This window comes from Mustela erminea, chromosome 19 (genome assembly GCF_009829155.1).
Source record: "Mustela erminea isolate mMusErm1 chromosome 19, mMusErm1.Pri, whole genome shotgun sequence".
Taxonomy (NCBI): domain Eukaryota; kingdom Metazoa; phylum Chordata; class Mammalia; order Carnivora; family Mustelidae; genus Mustela; species Mustela erminea.
In genome coordinates this window covers 6,363,569-6,378,534 of record NC_045632.1, presented here as the reverse complement: position 1 = coordinate 6,378,534, position 14,966 = coordinate 6,363,569, and the positions used below count along the sequence as shown (strand labels likewise).

The window sequence follows — 14,966 nt, the reverse complement described above, 5'->3', positions numbered from 1 at the left end:
TGAGTGGAGAGCCCAACGTGGGGCTCGATCCCAGGACCCCAGGACCATGACCCGAGCCGAAGGCAGAGGCTTTAACCCACTGAGCCACCCAGGCGCCCTGCTGAGAGTCACTTTAATGCTAATTGTTCCCTGGTTTTCTTCACAGCTTTATCACCCAAGCATGCTGTCTTTAATACTATGGCCTTGCACATGTTTTTCTTAAGACTTTGTATGCAAAGAAAAAATTACAGTCTCTTTTCTTCCATTTAACCTTATGAATCTGCCCATCCCATGTTACACCTTCCCAGAACCAATACCCATAACTAGGGGTATAGTCAGTGCTGGGGTCACTGAGAAGGGAAGGGGCAGGATTTGAGCATGCATATATACTCCCACACCATCAACAATTCCTGCATTTGTAGCTGTGTCTCCCCCTGTTGCCCCATCCCTCCACCCTGGCTCCCTGCCCTGGACAACCCATTCTCTCCCAGCAGGGCCAATTGGAGCATCTCTGGGGTCAGAAGGGCTGGGCCATCCCCAGTCTGTTTCCATGGTCCCCAGTTCGCAAAGAAAAACAGAAGGCTGAGGAGGAGAGACACAGGGAAACCACAGAGAATCTAGCTGTATGCAAAAGAGAAACTTAAAAGCCACAGGCCATCAGAGCTGGGAGGCCTTCAAGCCCCACTTCTCTGACTTTCAGAAGACACTGAGGTCCAGAGTGGGCAAATGAATTGCCCAGATCATACCAGTGCCCTGTCTTATGCACCGCTGTCTACACAGGGACGCCCCCCCCCAACCCCGACTTCATCAATCATTGTCAGCCCAGGACCCAGTGAGCTGGAAGATGGTTAGCTTATGTTAATCTGATAGGGAAGAATGATCAACTCTTCCCATGAGATGAGAGAGGAAATTTCATTCATTCGTTCAACAACCATCTACATTGTGTCTTCGGGTTTCCAGTAAGGGGGTGAGTATGAGAGATCTAGCCCTTGTCTTTGAGAGGAGCAAGATCTCACTGAGAGACCTGATCTGACAATTCCAGTGCCATAGGGTAGATGACTGGGAGGAGAGAGGCACAGACTGGGGATGCATGGGACTCCTGCTTTTCTGAATTCTGCAAGGTGAGTTCTCAGGGACAAGTAGACATGGTAGGAAGTTTGAGACAATCTCAAGGGATTTGAATTCCACAGATAATCTTAGAACCCTGAGAATTTCTGGACTCCCAGGTATTGTGTTCTCAATCCACTCCAGTTTTCCACTGTGCTGGAAATCCTCCAGCTACCAAGTTTGTGCTGTTTGTGACCAACATCACCTCTGCTCCAATAGAGAGGTGGGGCCACCACTCATAGAGCGCGCTTCCTCAGCACAGGACTCACCCGGTTCGCCGGGAGAGGGAGGGGCGGCGCTCTGAATTGGGGGGGTGGTGCTGTCCGTGGTGCTGATTTAGAGGGCTGTGCTGATGTCGGGCATATCCACAGCTCTGTGGAGGGGCCCGATCACACAGAACAGGGATCCTAGGTCTGGAGTCAAGACAGTTAGCATGTTTGATGTGCTGGAGAGGGCTCAGGTCCTCCTGGGAGGAGAAAGTCAAGGGAAAGGAAGACCTGAGTCTCTTCTTCTATGTGTCCTCCTCCACCGGTTCAAGTGCAAGGAAAATGAAGGTTCTGTGTTGTCCTTTTACATACCTGGTTCCATTTCATCCCTGACAGACAGGGGTAATCCCCCTAGAGCAGACAGCCAGCACTCAAGACAGATGAGTAGTTGTAGGAACTAGCATCCAAGAGCAGCCCCAAACAACCTCACCCCTCCTTTACACAAACATAGAGCTCCTCTCATTATGAGATAAAATTTGTTATTATCTCCTCTTCTTGAATCAAGGTTGGGCCCACAACCCAACAGATCGACAGCTTTGATCGACAGAATGTGGAGGACAAGGTGCTCCAAGATTCATACATTAAGAAAACCTGGTAGTTTCCACTCCTGCCTTGCAGATTCCTGGACATCTGTGTAAGCAATCTGGGAACACTGATAGAGAGAGAGGCTGCATAGAGGAACCTTGGGGGTCAGACACCCAGCCCCAAATCCCAGCCACCATCTCAACCTCAATATGACTGCCTAAAGAGCTAAAAGAAAGCTAGGAGTACAACTGCCCAGGTGGGCTCTGGCTGATTTATAGCACTGGCACCATGAAACAGAAAGTTCAGGCTACCAGGTTGTAGAGTGGTTTGATATGCAGCAATAGATAGCCAAAACAGTAGCCCGCACAACTCATCACTAATAGGGAAAAGGTAATGGGTCTTATGAGTTTTTCTACATACTGCATTTCAAGGATGGCTCTTAAATGTTTATCTGAGGCCTTCATTTGATCTGAGGAGACATTTCCAAGAAATCCCCTTCCCTGTTTAGTTCCAGGTTTTTTCTTTTTTTTTTTTCTAGTTTGACAATGATTTTGTTGCTTGAGTACAGAGTCCAATTTCTGCAACCAGGCCAGGGGCTGTGGGTAATTCAGATTTCCAACTGGGAGGGGAGGACTTGTTTGGTCTCATAATATCGAGCCCACCAGTAAATACAGCTTTCAATCAGAATCATCTCTGATTCTGAAAGGATGATTCTCATCCTCTCTGTTCCTCTCAAGATGCTTTTGAACAGTAACAGCTTTCCTAATCAAATGGTAGAGATCCTCGAGAAGATCAGGAGCAAGTCCTATAGACTTGAGAATTCTCAAGATTGTATTGCCCATGGCAAAGCGTACTTGTGCAAACCATGGGCATCACTCAGGATGACACTGATTCATAAGGGAGTCAGGCCCTTCTCAGCAAGTTTGTAGGCTTGCTCCTTCATGTCGTCAGACGTCAACTTCAGCCAGGCAGAGATGCTGCAGAGGGTGGCAAGACAGAGCGAACTGGGACAGGTCCTTCCTGGGAGCCTGCGTGTGACCCAGGATGGTGGTGGTCAGGCAATGAAAAAGAGAGTGAGGGTAGTTACCTCCAGGTGAAATCTGGCCAGAAGAGAAGGGTAAAATGAAAGCAGCAGGCAGGAGGCTCCAGAGGTCAGTGGAGAGGCAGGTCTTGCTGCAGCTCTCACACCCTCTGGCTGCTCTGATGGCTCACCTTGTCAGCAAGACATAACCGTGCACAATTGCTAGGAGGCAAAGAGGATATTGGGGAAACCTGGCTGAATTTCTAGGGGCAAGGACCATTGAGCCCTGGTCCATGGATGAGTGACCCAGGTGGACACAGATGGTCCAAAGAGAAGTTTACAGTGACATGCAAAGGATCCAGGAAAACAGTGTCTCTAGCATTTCTTGCCTACTAAGATGTTGTCCCAGGATCTCTTTGACCTGACAATTAGGGCCATTTGCCTATTTGCAGGACTCTGTCTTCCCTGAGCAAAGGAGAGGATGTGGCCCACCATCTCAGTTCTCAGAATGACCAAGCCCAGCTGTGTGTGTGTGTCTGTCTGTCTGTCTGTCTGCATGTATATTCTAAACATTGGTTTCCTAGGCCAGTGTGGTGATTAATTTTGTGTCATATTTACTGGGCCATGGGATGCCCAGATTAAACATTACCTCTGGGTGTGTCTGTGAGAGTATTTCCACTTGAGATTAGCATTTGAATCAGTGGACTCAGTAAAATAGATAACCCTCCCAAGGCAACGGGCATCGTCTAATCCATTGAAGGCCTGAAAAGAGCAAAAGGCAGAGGAAGAGCAAACTCATTCTCTTCCTGCCTGCCTGTGAGCTGCGACATAGGTCTCCTGCCCTTGGACTGGGAATTACAGCATCAGCTCCCCTGATTTTCAGGCCTTGGGACTCAGACTGGAGTCACACCCCTGGCTTTCCTAGTCCCCAGCTTTCAGGTGGCAGATTGTGGGACCTCTCAGCCTCCATAATTGAGCTAGTTCTTCATAGTAAATCTCTGTTTGGTTCTGTTTCTCTGGAGAACTCACCTAATACAGTCAAAAGGGGGACAGACAGACTAAGTCAGATCTAATGGGCCATATTTCCTACTTTCTCATTACTTTCATGAGAAATTGAAGCCACTAACGGTGTAAAGCTAGAGTCAGGGAGTGAAATAGAGAGATTTGGGTTCCCAGATGTTCTCTCTGGCTGCCCTGGGGAGGGTAGGTTGGAGGGGCAGCTGGAGTGGAGCTGACAGTTTGAGGCCACTGATCATCTACTCCCGCTGTTGATATGAATTCCTTTCACAAAATGCAGGCCCTCAATCACAGGGGCCTTTGCCTGTGGGTGGCTTTGCCCACAGTGGGTGATAAATAAATGCTTGTGGAATGCAGACCATTAAAAGTACAAATTTAGGGGGGGAAAGGCAACAAATCTGGTATAATATAGGAACCATATTTTTAGTTTAAAACTGTATAGTGTATAGGGAACTCTTGAATGGTGGGAAGACAAGGCCCCAAAGGCTACCCCCTCCATCAGAGGACTGAGACTGGGACATGAAAAGGATAGTAATTGTATGCGTTAGTGCAACTTCAGACCCACAGTTGCCAGAGATGGAGAGCTTCTTGGAGACCAGCCTACTTTCCTGCTCTGCAGGACTCGATGAAGCCTGGAGAAAGCAAAGGACTTCTAAAAGCCATACTGGCTGATGTGTCTTTCCTATTGGAAAGATTTATAAAAAACTTCTATTATTTCTGCCTTGCACATTCAGAACCTGCCAGTGAATTTCTCCCCCCTGGAAAAAGATGTTTCCTACTGAATCAATTCCTTTATGGATACATGGCTATTCGGGATTTTCATTTCTTCTTGAGACCATTTCAGTAAATTATATTTTTCTTATAATTTTTATATGTCATCTGAATTTTTAAATTAATTTGCCTATATTTGAGTGAAATATCCACTTACATTGTTACTAAAAATAACAAAAAATAAAAATTTTTATTAAAAAATATTGATTTATTTTTAGAGAGAGGATGAGAATCTTTCAAGAAGACTCCCTGCTGAGCACAGAGGCCAACATGGTGGGCCTCCATCCCACAGACCCATGGGATCATGACCTAAGCTGAAACCAAGAGTCCCATGCTTAACCCACTGAGCCATCCAGGCACCCCTCCCCTTATGTTGTTCTTTTTTTTTAATGTAAGGATTTTATTTATTTATTTGACATACAGAGATCACAAGTAGGCAGAGAGGCAGAGAAAGAGAGGGGGAAGCAGGCTCCCTGCTGAGCAAAGAGCCCAATTCGGGGCTCGATCCCAGGACCCCGAGATCATGACCTGAGCCAAAGGCAGAGGCTTTAACCCACTGATCTACCCAGACACCCCTTCCCTTATGTTGTTCTTGAAGCAAAAGACATTGAAGAGAAACATACATAGAGAAAACCATTCAGATTATAAAGATAAGGTTGATCAATTTTCATATGATGATGACATTCTTGGAACAACCACCTAGATAAAGAAGCCCCACCAACACCCATTCCTAGACACTGCCCCCACCCTAGAAAAGTAACCACTATAATGACTATCATTACTGATTAGTTTTCTCTGTTTTTTATTTTTATGCAGTTGGGCTCTTCCAGTGTCTGGCTTCTTGTGCTTAGCATTTATTGTAAGAGTCACCCACACACACAACAGCAATTCATTTATTTTCACTGGTGAAAGAATTTCATTGTGTGCATATGCCCTACACTACAGGAACCTCCTACATTAGACGGTATTTGGGTTATTTCCAGTCTGGAAATATTAGAAAGAGTGCTGCTACAAACATGTCTTTGATATGAATATGCACTTTTGTTGGGTATAATTTTTAGTGGAATTTCTCAATAGTCACAGTCTAGAGGGTCTGGGTCTCCAGGCCCCTGCGTTAATAGAACTCTGAGTCTCCATGACTGGCCCTAGGTACTACTGGGTTTCTGGGGTCTGAGCCTTTGAATCCCTCAGTCTCGGAAGTCAGAGTCTCTTGGGTCTCCTGGTCTGGCCAAGTTCTTTCTTATCTGCTCTCCACCCTCAGCTCCACCTCCTCGTGAAAAGAAGTGTGCACTACCCGGTCCACTGGGGGGAATCTGCTCTGTGGATCTCAATCTCACCTACTTTCCAAAGACAGGAACCAAGTCCAGAGACAACCCTCCCCGCCCCAGACACACACATGCACCACTACCACCACCAAATCACTAACACGTTAAGCATGCACACAGACCTCGGCTCACACACACTGCTCCCTCTCCCCATTCGACATGCTTATGCGCACCATTACCACCTGCACAGGGCAAGCAGAGACCCACTGCGAGCCCCCAACCTCGGACTCTGCTCTGCGCATGCGCTACCTCCTCCTTTCACTCTGGTGAGCAGCTACTGAGCTCCCACCCTCAATTCCCTCCTGCAATGCCACCTCAGAGGGTAGAAATTAATGCTCTACAATACCTTTTAAAGCCTATGATTGATTAAATAAATAAACCCCATAGTAAGGGGCGCCTAGGTGGTTCATTCGGTTAAACATCTGCCTTTGGCTCAAGTCATGATCCCGGGGTCCTGCGATCCACTCGAGCTCTGACTCCTTGCTCAGCAGGGAGCCTGTTTCTCCCTCTCCCTCTCCCTCTTCCTCTCCCTGCCACTGCCCCTGCCCCTGCTTGTGGTCTCTCTCCCTAACAAATAAATCTTTCTAAAAATTTTAATAGAGCCTATAATAATCCCACAAAAGCAGGTAATCCGCAAACCGCTGCTTCGTATTGCGAGTGCCCTGCACGGTGTCAGTAACAGCGCGCTGCTACAGGGAAAAAAAAAAAAAAAATCCCACAACCAACAGCAACCAGAAAAACCCAAAACCAAAAAACCTCGCAGCGTTGCGAAGTCCCAAGACCTACGCAGGAACATAAAGGAAACCGGGCGCTACTCGCCAGCAAGCGGTAGAAGAGGCCGCAAGAGTTGCTGGGAGTTGTTGGCCCAGCAAGCCCAGTAGCCTCAGGTACGTAGGAGTTGCCGCATGGGGTTCTGGGAGCAGTAGGCAAGACAGCCCCCAAAGCCTTCTGGGAGTCGTAGTCTCCGGAGCCACTTCCGTGAGAGACTTCCGCGTGTGGGGCCGTTTGGACGTCCTGGTACCGCGTTGTGTCCAGGTAAGTTCTTCCTCCTGCAGCGGATGGGCCCATGGGCCCCTGCTCTAAACTGCGATGGCATGTGAAGTTGTGAGGCTCGGGGAGTGGTGACAGTAGCCCCCATGATTCCCTAACTCCTGTGTCCGTCCCAGAGGCCTTCTGGCCAGGATCCCCATGTTGGACATGGTGGTCCATCCGGTCTCTTATCCACACATCCCTTCCCGCAGGTGGGGTTTCCACCATCTCCCTGCCCACCTCCACAGCATCGGGTACAACCAGGAGGCCCCTAGTGTGTCCTCGAACGTCTGTTCTGGTAGAAGGATGCCACACACTATGATCCGTCTGACAAAGCTGCAGTCCAGAAGCATCCCTGGGGTCCGCGTGTCTTCTTCTGGGGGCATTTATAATCCCATGTTCTACATTTATTTACCGAGCGCGGCACTGTGCCAAGCCCAATGTGAGCGGGGGGTTGGGGGAGGACAGAGACGGTGGTGGATGAGGCAGACCTAATCCCTGCCTTCAGTGCCCCAAAGGGTCAGGTCTGCCACAGACAGGTAGAGTCGCGGTCGGGAGGGGATGGAGGCATACTAGGGGCTCTCTGAGCCTGGAGGGGGCGCCTGACCCAGGCTGGATCCATAAAATCTTCCACAGGAAGATGCTTAACGGGCATTTCAAACCTGATACTGCCCGGTTGGAATTCCTGGTGGCCCCCCTGACAGAATGGCCCCATCATCCTCCTGAGGGTTCTGGCCAAAACCTCCACATCGTCTCCATTCATCTTTTCTCATCAGCTGAGCCTCCACCATAATCCAGGTCTTGAGCAAGTCCTATGGACTCTACCTTCAAAACAGGTCTGGAGTCCCACCCTTCCTTCCCACTCCCACTGCCACCATGCCCACCGGGCCACCTGTGACTCACCTTGGCTATTACCATAGCTTCCTCCCTGGCCTCCCTGCCTCTGCTCTCGCCCCCTCAAGTATGTTCCCCACACAGCAGTCAATGGCATTCTTCAAAAACTTAGGTCAGATCATATCCCTTTTCTGCTCAAAACCCTCTGTGAATAAAATTCAGATTCCATATCATGGCCTATGAGTCTCTGACAAGCTCCACAGACTCAACACCTGCCATGAGACAGACTCCCAGAACTGGGTGACTGTAGATTTAGTGCAAGAGGAGGGATGAATCCAAGGTGATGTGATGTTCTGTCCTGTGGAGGAGCTGGGTGGGAGGTGATGGTGCTGTCAGGAGCCGAGCAACGGCTGGGCAAGAACAGATTTCTGCCTTGGGGTGGGGGGTATTGGAGTCTGGCCAATGTGGGCACTTGGGATCTGAGAGATAGCCTAACCAGGATCCTCAGTGGGGCATTTGGAGGACCAGACGGATGGACATCAGAAGTCAGAGTCACCTACAGGGAGACTGGGCTGGGCAGGACCTGAGGACCGTGAAGGGGACTCTCCAAAAGAGACTGGAGACTCTGCAGAGAGCAGAGGGAGGATCCAGTCAAAAGTCAAAAGGGAAAAAAATTGCAAGGGGCTGTTGCTCAGCTGTGACAGATGCACCTGATGGGCACGGCTGATGGCTCCTGAGGGCTACTTGCTGGCCCAGAGACAGGGAAAAGTACTCCGAGCAGAGGGAAGAGCCAGTGCGAAGACCTTGTGGGAGGTTGTGTCCTGGAGCATTTGAGAATACAGACCAGCGTGAGCGAGGAGGGGGAGACGAGGTCCGAGAAGAAGAGAGCCAGATCCCAGAGAGCCTCAGAGGCCACTGGCTTTTCCCAAAGTGAGAAGAGACAGTGGCTCAGGCTAGGGTGGCCGCCGCACAGATGACGAGAAGTGTTGGCTTCTGGATCTGTGCGGAAGCTATAGTCAGACGGGATTTACTTGTCTTCCATGTGGGCATTTGGGGTTTGGAGTCTGAGGATGTCTCTAGGGCATCGGTGGGACGTGTGGAGGAACAGCTGTGACTCGACATTGCAATTTGGAGTCACCCACGGGGAGAGTGAGAAGAGTAGTGGAAGAAGAGCAGGCCGGGGTCCCGGACGCCGAGGCTTCTGGCCTAAGCAGGTGAAAGGCTCGGCTGCTCTTTACTGCAGGAGAAGCAAGTGTGGGAGGAAGAATCAGGAATCTGGGTTTTGAGATGCCTATTAGACATCTGAATGGCATGGGCCCTGCCTCAGGAAGTCACAGACAGTAAACAAAGTGTCACATAAGGTCACTCCACATATTGTGGCAAATCCTTGTAGCAGGAGGACCTGCTCGGAGGCTCCTGTACCAGGCCAGGCTGAAGGCAGTGGTGGCTTGGGGAGGGGGTACTGAGCCTGGTGGATATTTATGGGTTTACCAGGCGTGTGGCACCAAGGAGGGTGTGGCTGGAGGATCGGAGTTTCTGCTGGGGAGGGACGAGGTAGGAGGAGGGGGACAGAAGGGGGCCAAGGATGGGCCAATTCCTGTTTGTAAGTCCACAGAAATTTGTGAGAGATTCTGACACTGGAGCAAAATTGAGTCCAATCCTGGAGGCCCATTCACCCTGCCTAGGAAACAGAAGCAGCCCCAGTTGGTGCCCGTGGAGATGTGATCGATGCTGCCTCTGTGTCTCCCTGGAGTTGGCGATCACCCTGCCCTGCATAGGATGCTATGGGGGCTCACTCCTGGAGACAGTATCCCCCCATCCAAAGTGAAATCCAGTTGGTCTTTCCCATTTCTCCCCTGTCCCCCAAAACAGAGCTGCAGTCCCCCAGCCCTCCTGTATCCTCAGAGTTGCTAACCTCTTCCAGGCTCTCTAAAAAGCCCTGGGGGTCCAGGTCAAAGGTCTCCACCCTGTCCCTCTGATTCCTGCTCTAACAGGAATGGCCTCCCTGGAGACTGACACTGCTGCTTAATATGCAGACCCCATCCACCCCAACAGGTCACAACCTAATTCTGAGTGTAACTTCCTTGTGTTCTCCTATCCATCAACCCCACCACCACCACCACTGCCGTCCCCATACCAACTCTTTAAGGCTCCTTCTCCACTTGGTGCACAATGGGGTACATTAGAAGCCTCCTGAAGCCAGACCCGCACATACCTGGCCCTGGATCAATTTGGGCAGGAGGGCTAGCTGGCAGCCTCCCTGGAGGCAACGACCCCGCAAGCCAGCATCCACATGTAACCCGCCTCCCCTCTCTCCCTGTCCAGGAGAAGCCAGCTCCTCCCCGCCCACCCGGAACCCGCCCCGCGATGCCCGCCCCGCAGTGCTTCTCTTGCCACGCGGCCCGCGCAGCCCTCCGCCGCCCACGCTCCGGCCAAGCACTGTGCGGACCCTGCTTCTGCACCGCCTTCGAGGCCGAGGTGCTGCACACGGTGCTGGCGGGCAGCCTGCTGCCACCTGGCGCCGTGGTGGCCGTGGGCGCCTCCGGCGGCAAGGACTCCACGGTGCTAGCGCACGTGCTGCGCGAACTAGCGCCGCGCCTGGGCGTCTCGCTGCGCCTAGTGGCGGTGGATGAGGGCATCGGCGGCTACCGGGACGCGGCGCTGGCTGCCGTGCGGCGCCAGGCCGCGCGCTGGGACCTCCCGCTCACCGTCGTGGCCTATGCAGACCTCTTCGAGGGCTGGACGATGGACGCTGTGGCCCGCAGCATGGCCGGCACCGGCCGCAGCCGCGCCTGCTGCACCTTCTGCGGGGTGCTGCGGCGCCGCGCGCTGGAGGAAGGGGCGCGCCTCGTGGGAGCCACACACATCGTCACAGGTGAGCGCAGGCACTGCAGCGGAGGGGCGAGGGCCGACACCTAAAGGGGGCTGCGCAGAGATCTGGTGGGGAGATGCTGTGGGTGCCCCCGGGTGGAAGATGTCCACGAGGAGAAGCAGATATGCGTGCTCGCTGAAGGCACACGGGCGTAGCTCGCGGGCCGGGATAATCACGGCAAGCTTTTGAGTTACTGCCGTCACACTGGCAGCTAGAGGGGCGGAGGGGTACTCCCGTGGGCTGTGGTACCCTGCCTTTAAAAAAATGACACTCTTTGTGTCCCCTTTCACAAAAGGAGGCCAGTGAAGTGGTACCGCCCATCAGAAGCCAACTGTATTCTGAAGCGCCCCAGTCCTTGAACTGCTTTTCTCTGTCGGCCTCTCCTCTTTGATAACACTTACCCTCTCCCCGTCATTACTTCCACATGTGATTCTTGACCATTTATTGTGTACCAGGTACACAATAGGCTACAAAGCCAGGTAGCCCAGAGCAATACCTAGCCTCAGTTACCTCCTCTGTAAAATGGGGTTATTAATAATATCCAGGTCCCAGCGTTGTTGGGCATTAGGTGACTTACGTGTGAGGCGCTTAGACCAGAGACTGGAAAATGGTAGACCTTACGCAAATGTCACACAAGACAGTCTCTGTGCCTGCTCTTCTCTCACACACATATTTAAAACCTGAAAAGCTCTACTAAGGAAAATCGCACAGACTTTGCCAGTTTATAGCAGGAACACCCTGTGGAAGGAGAAAAGTAGGGGTTAGAAAGCATTTCCAGAGTGAGGCAAGACCTGAAGGCCATTCAAGTAAGCAGTGGAGGGTGGACAGAGGGGTTGGGTTCTGAGCAGAGGAAACAGCTTATGCAAAGGCCCTGAGGAGGGTTAGTATGGCCTATTGGAAAAGCCCTGAGAAGACCAGTGTTTTACTATCTGTGTTATACAGACTCACATTTAAGATAACAAGATGCAAATTAGTAGAGATTTAGCTTATGTTTTTTATGGCGATTGTTGTGTAAATCTTCCCTTACCTCCTTCCTGGTCTTTCTAAATGCAGTAATCTGCATTCCCAGAGGCTCAAGACTCACTTGAGAATCTCTGCTGTTTAATGTCATTTTGACTTCTGTGCAATGGGAAACACACTTCTGAGACTGAAATGATATTTGTAGCACAAAGCACTTTTACTACCTTCGTGAAAAGGCAACTAGCACAGGGCCTGGTTGGTAATAAGTGGGTGGCTAATGGCACCCAAGTTGCCCCCTGGGAGCCCGTGTGTGTTCCCCTCTTGTTTCTCACAGTGACCACCTCCAGCCTCCACCTGGCTGGCCCATGGTGCCCAGGGGCCTCCGTGGTCCTGTCTGGCCCTTCCCTGCTGCTCCCTACACCCCTTCTGCATCTCTCTGGGTCCTGGCTGCCGCATAGTGTGAGGTCTCCATGGCCCGGTCACCCACTCTGCCACTTTCCACATCACCGTCTCTCTCTGGGTCCTTGGGATGGGGTCTCCATGGCCCGATCGCACACGCCGCGCAGCTCTCCAGGCCCCTCCCCGTCTGGCTGGGTCACCGCTGCCCCACGGTGGCGCCTCCGCCTCACCTGCTCCCCCTCTCTCCCCCAGGCCACAACGCCGACGACATGGCAGAGACCGTGCTCATGAACTTCCTGCGGGGCGACGCGGGGCGGCTGGCCCGGGGCGGGGGCCTGGGCTCGCGCGGCGAGGGGGGCGCCCTGCCGCGCTGCCGCCCCCTGCAGCTGGCCTCGCAGAAGGAGGTGGTGCTGTACGCGCACTTCCGCCGCCTCGACTACTTCTCGGAGGAGTGCGTCTACGCGCCCGAGGCCTTCCGCGGCCACGCGCGCGACCTGCTGAAGCTCCTGGAGGCGGCGCGGCCGTCGGCGGCGCTGGACCTGGTGCACTCGGCCGAGCGCCTGGCCCTGGCCCCGGCCGCGCGGCCCCCGCCGCCAGGCGCCTGCTCCCGCTGCGGGGCGCTGGCCAGCCGCGTGCTCTGCCAGGCCTGCGCCCTCCTGGACGGCCTGCAGCGCGGCCGGCCCCGCCTGGCCATCGGCAAGGGCCGCGGGGGGCGCGACGAGGAGGGACCGCCAGGGCCGCCGCCTCCGCCGCCCAGCGACCCCCGGTCTGCGCCGGGCCCCGCCGCCGGGGAGTGCGGGGCAGCCTGTAAGGAGCGCTGCGAATAAACCCTCTCCGCCTGGGCCCTGCCACCGGTGACCCTGCAGAAGGGAGGAGAGGCTAGAGGCCTGGACTCCTGGGTCTGAGGGAGGAGGATTTGGGGGCCTGGACTCCTGGGTCTGAGGGAGGAGGGCCTGGGGGGCTGGGGCCAGGACTCAGAGGTCTGAGGGAGGAGCGTTGGGGGCTGGAGAAGGTGGAACTGAGGCAAGAACTCTAGGGTCTGAGGGAGGAGGGGCTGGAGACCAGGAGAGAATTCAACAACTTTCCTTTCTGGAGCCAATAGGAGTAGGGGGATTGCTTGCCTAGTACTCTGCCCGGTTCTGGGCATGCTCAGGAGAGTCCTAACCCTTCTTCAGAACCTACTATGTGACATATTTGCCGGTATCAGGATAAGCAGAACCGCTTCTCTCCATGGGCTCTCTCCTGCCTGGAAATCAGGATGCTTCTCTGAGCGCTCTACACACTGCGGGCGCTGCCCCGTCTGATTTCATCCGCACCACAGTCTCGGGGACTGCAGCCTGGGGCTGGGTGACTGGCCTGAGGTCGCCGCGCTGGAGTTTGTCCCTCCACACCAGGTGGTCGGTGGGTGTTTAGATTTTGCCTGTGGTTCAGCACTACGCTACAGAAATATAATGTGAGTCAAATGTTAACTTTAAGTTTTCTAAGAGCCATATTTTTTAAAGGGCAGGGGAACAGGTGAGCTTTTAATAATATATTTTACTTGACCCAAATAAACATATTTGACCTAAATATCCCAGATATTACAGTTTTATCTTGTTATTTTAAAACTGTGATATTTTACAGTATTTTTTTTTGTACTAAGCCTTTGAAATACAGTGTGTGGGTTACACTTAAGCCTGTCTCCATTCAGATTCAACCTCTGTTCAGACCTCACTTGAGACCTGGGGCCCCACATAGGAGCTGGGAAGATGCTATCCTAGGCTTTGGCCACAAGAGGTCACTGTACCCACACCTGTACATCAGGTGGCCATTGTTGGCAAAGGTCTCTCTCCGCTGTCCAGGTGGGAGCTCTGCTCTCTGCCGCCACCGACTCCCTGGTCTCCCTGGTCTGAACCAGGGGCCAAGGGCGAGAGGTACGATCTAGCAGAAATATTAAGGCCCCACTGGAAACCTTCCTTGACCTCAAGACCTATGCGTTCATGCATTTCTTCACTCCGGAAATATTTATTGAGCACTTTAGCCGTGACCGCAGTGAACAATCACCTGCCCAAATGGGAGAGGCCAAAAAAGCGAGGAGAAAAATAAGTTGAATACACAGTATTTCAGATGGTAATAAATCAGGGGATGGAAACAGGCCAACCTTTAAGTAGGTGTAGTGTAAGCCCTGACGGTTGGGTTTTCTCTTTTTTGTAATGCAAGTGCTTGACAAAGGCTTTGCTTGCCAAGGCATCCACTTCAAAGATGGCTATCTCAGCAAACAGACTGCCAGCCACACGACTAGATAAAGAGCCAGGCCGCCTTCCCCGTCCCCCAGGCTTCTTTGTTTTAGAGATCTTAGTTGATTCCTATAAATCAAAATCACCCTGCAGCTTGTTTTTACTCTTCCCACGCTTTAAATTCCCCACTCATGTTTTAAATTCATGAAGAGTAAGCCTGTGAAACCCTAGGTAACCCCCCAGGCCCCAATAAAAGCAGAACCCCAGAGACTCGTGCACCCACCCTCCATTGTGACGTCGCTGTATGGCCTCCAGTTAAAAAAAAAAAAAGAAAAAACTTTTTTTTTTCAAGTTTCCTGATGGTTATTGTTGAGGGCATCTTGCAAACCTGAGAACTGCAAGGGCTGGTCCAGACACAGCATCGGTTATCGATAGGCTGAGAGGCACAAAGTTGAGGGCTGGATAGGAAGGCCTTGAGGAGAAGGTGATAACTGAGCAAAGACCTATTCAAGGTGAGGCAGCGAGCTCTGCAGATTTGTGGGAAGAGCCTTGCTCGCTGAGGAACGGGAGAGTGGTGGAGGGGGGAATGGAGGAGAGAGCTAAAAGGGACCAGATGGTTTAGGCTCAGCTTCGGTTTTGAGACAG

The 14,966-nt window shown here is 52.3% G+C and overlaps 1 protein-coding gene across 1 annotated transcript; it reads left to right on the top strand.

Annotated features, from left to right (window-relative positions):
- The first annotated feature begins 6,977 nt into the window (after nucleotides 1-6,977).
- Nucleotides 6,978-13,028, top strand: CTU1 (cytosolic thiouridylase subunit 1). Its single transcript, XM_032325432.1, has 3 exons — nucleotides 6,978-7,046; nucleotides 10,200-10,749; nucleotides 12,358-13,028. Exons 2-3 carry the CDS (start codon nucleotides 10,242-10,244, stop codon nucleotides 12,930-12,932), a joined length of 1,083 nt encoding a protein of 360 aa, XP_032181323.1. The 5' UTR covers nucleotides 6,978-7,046; nucleotides 10,200-10,241; the 3' UTR covers nucleotides 12,933-13,028.
- Nucleotides 13,029-14,966: the final 1,938 nt, after the last annotated feature.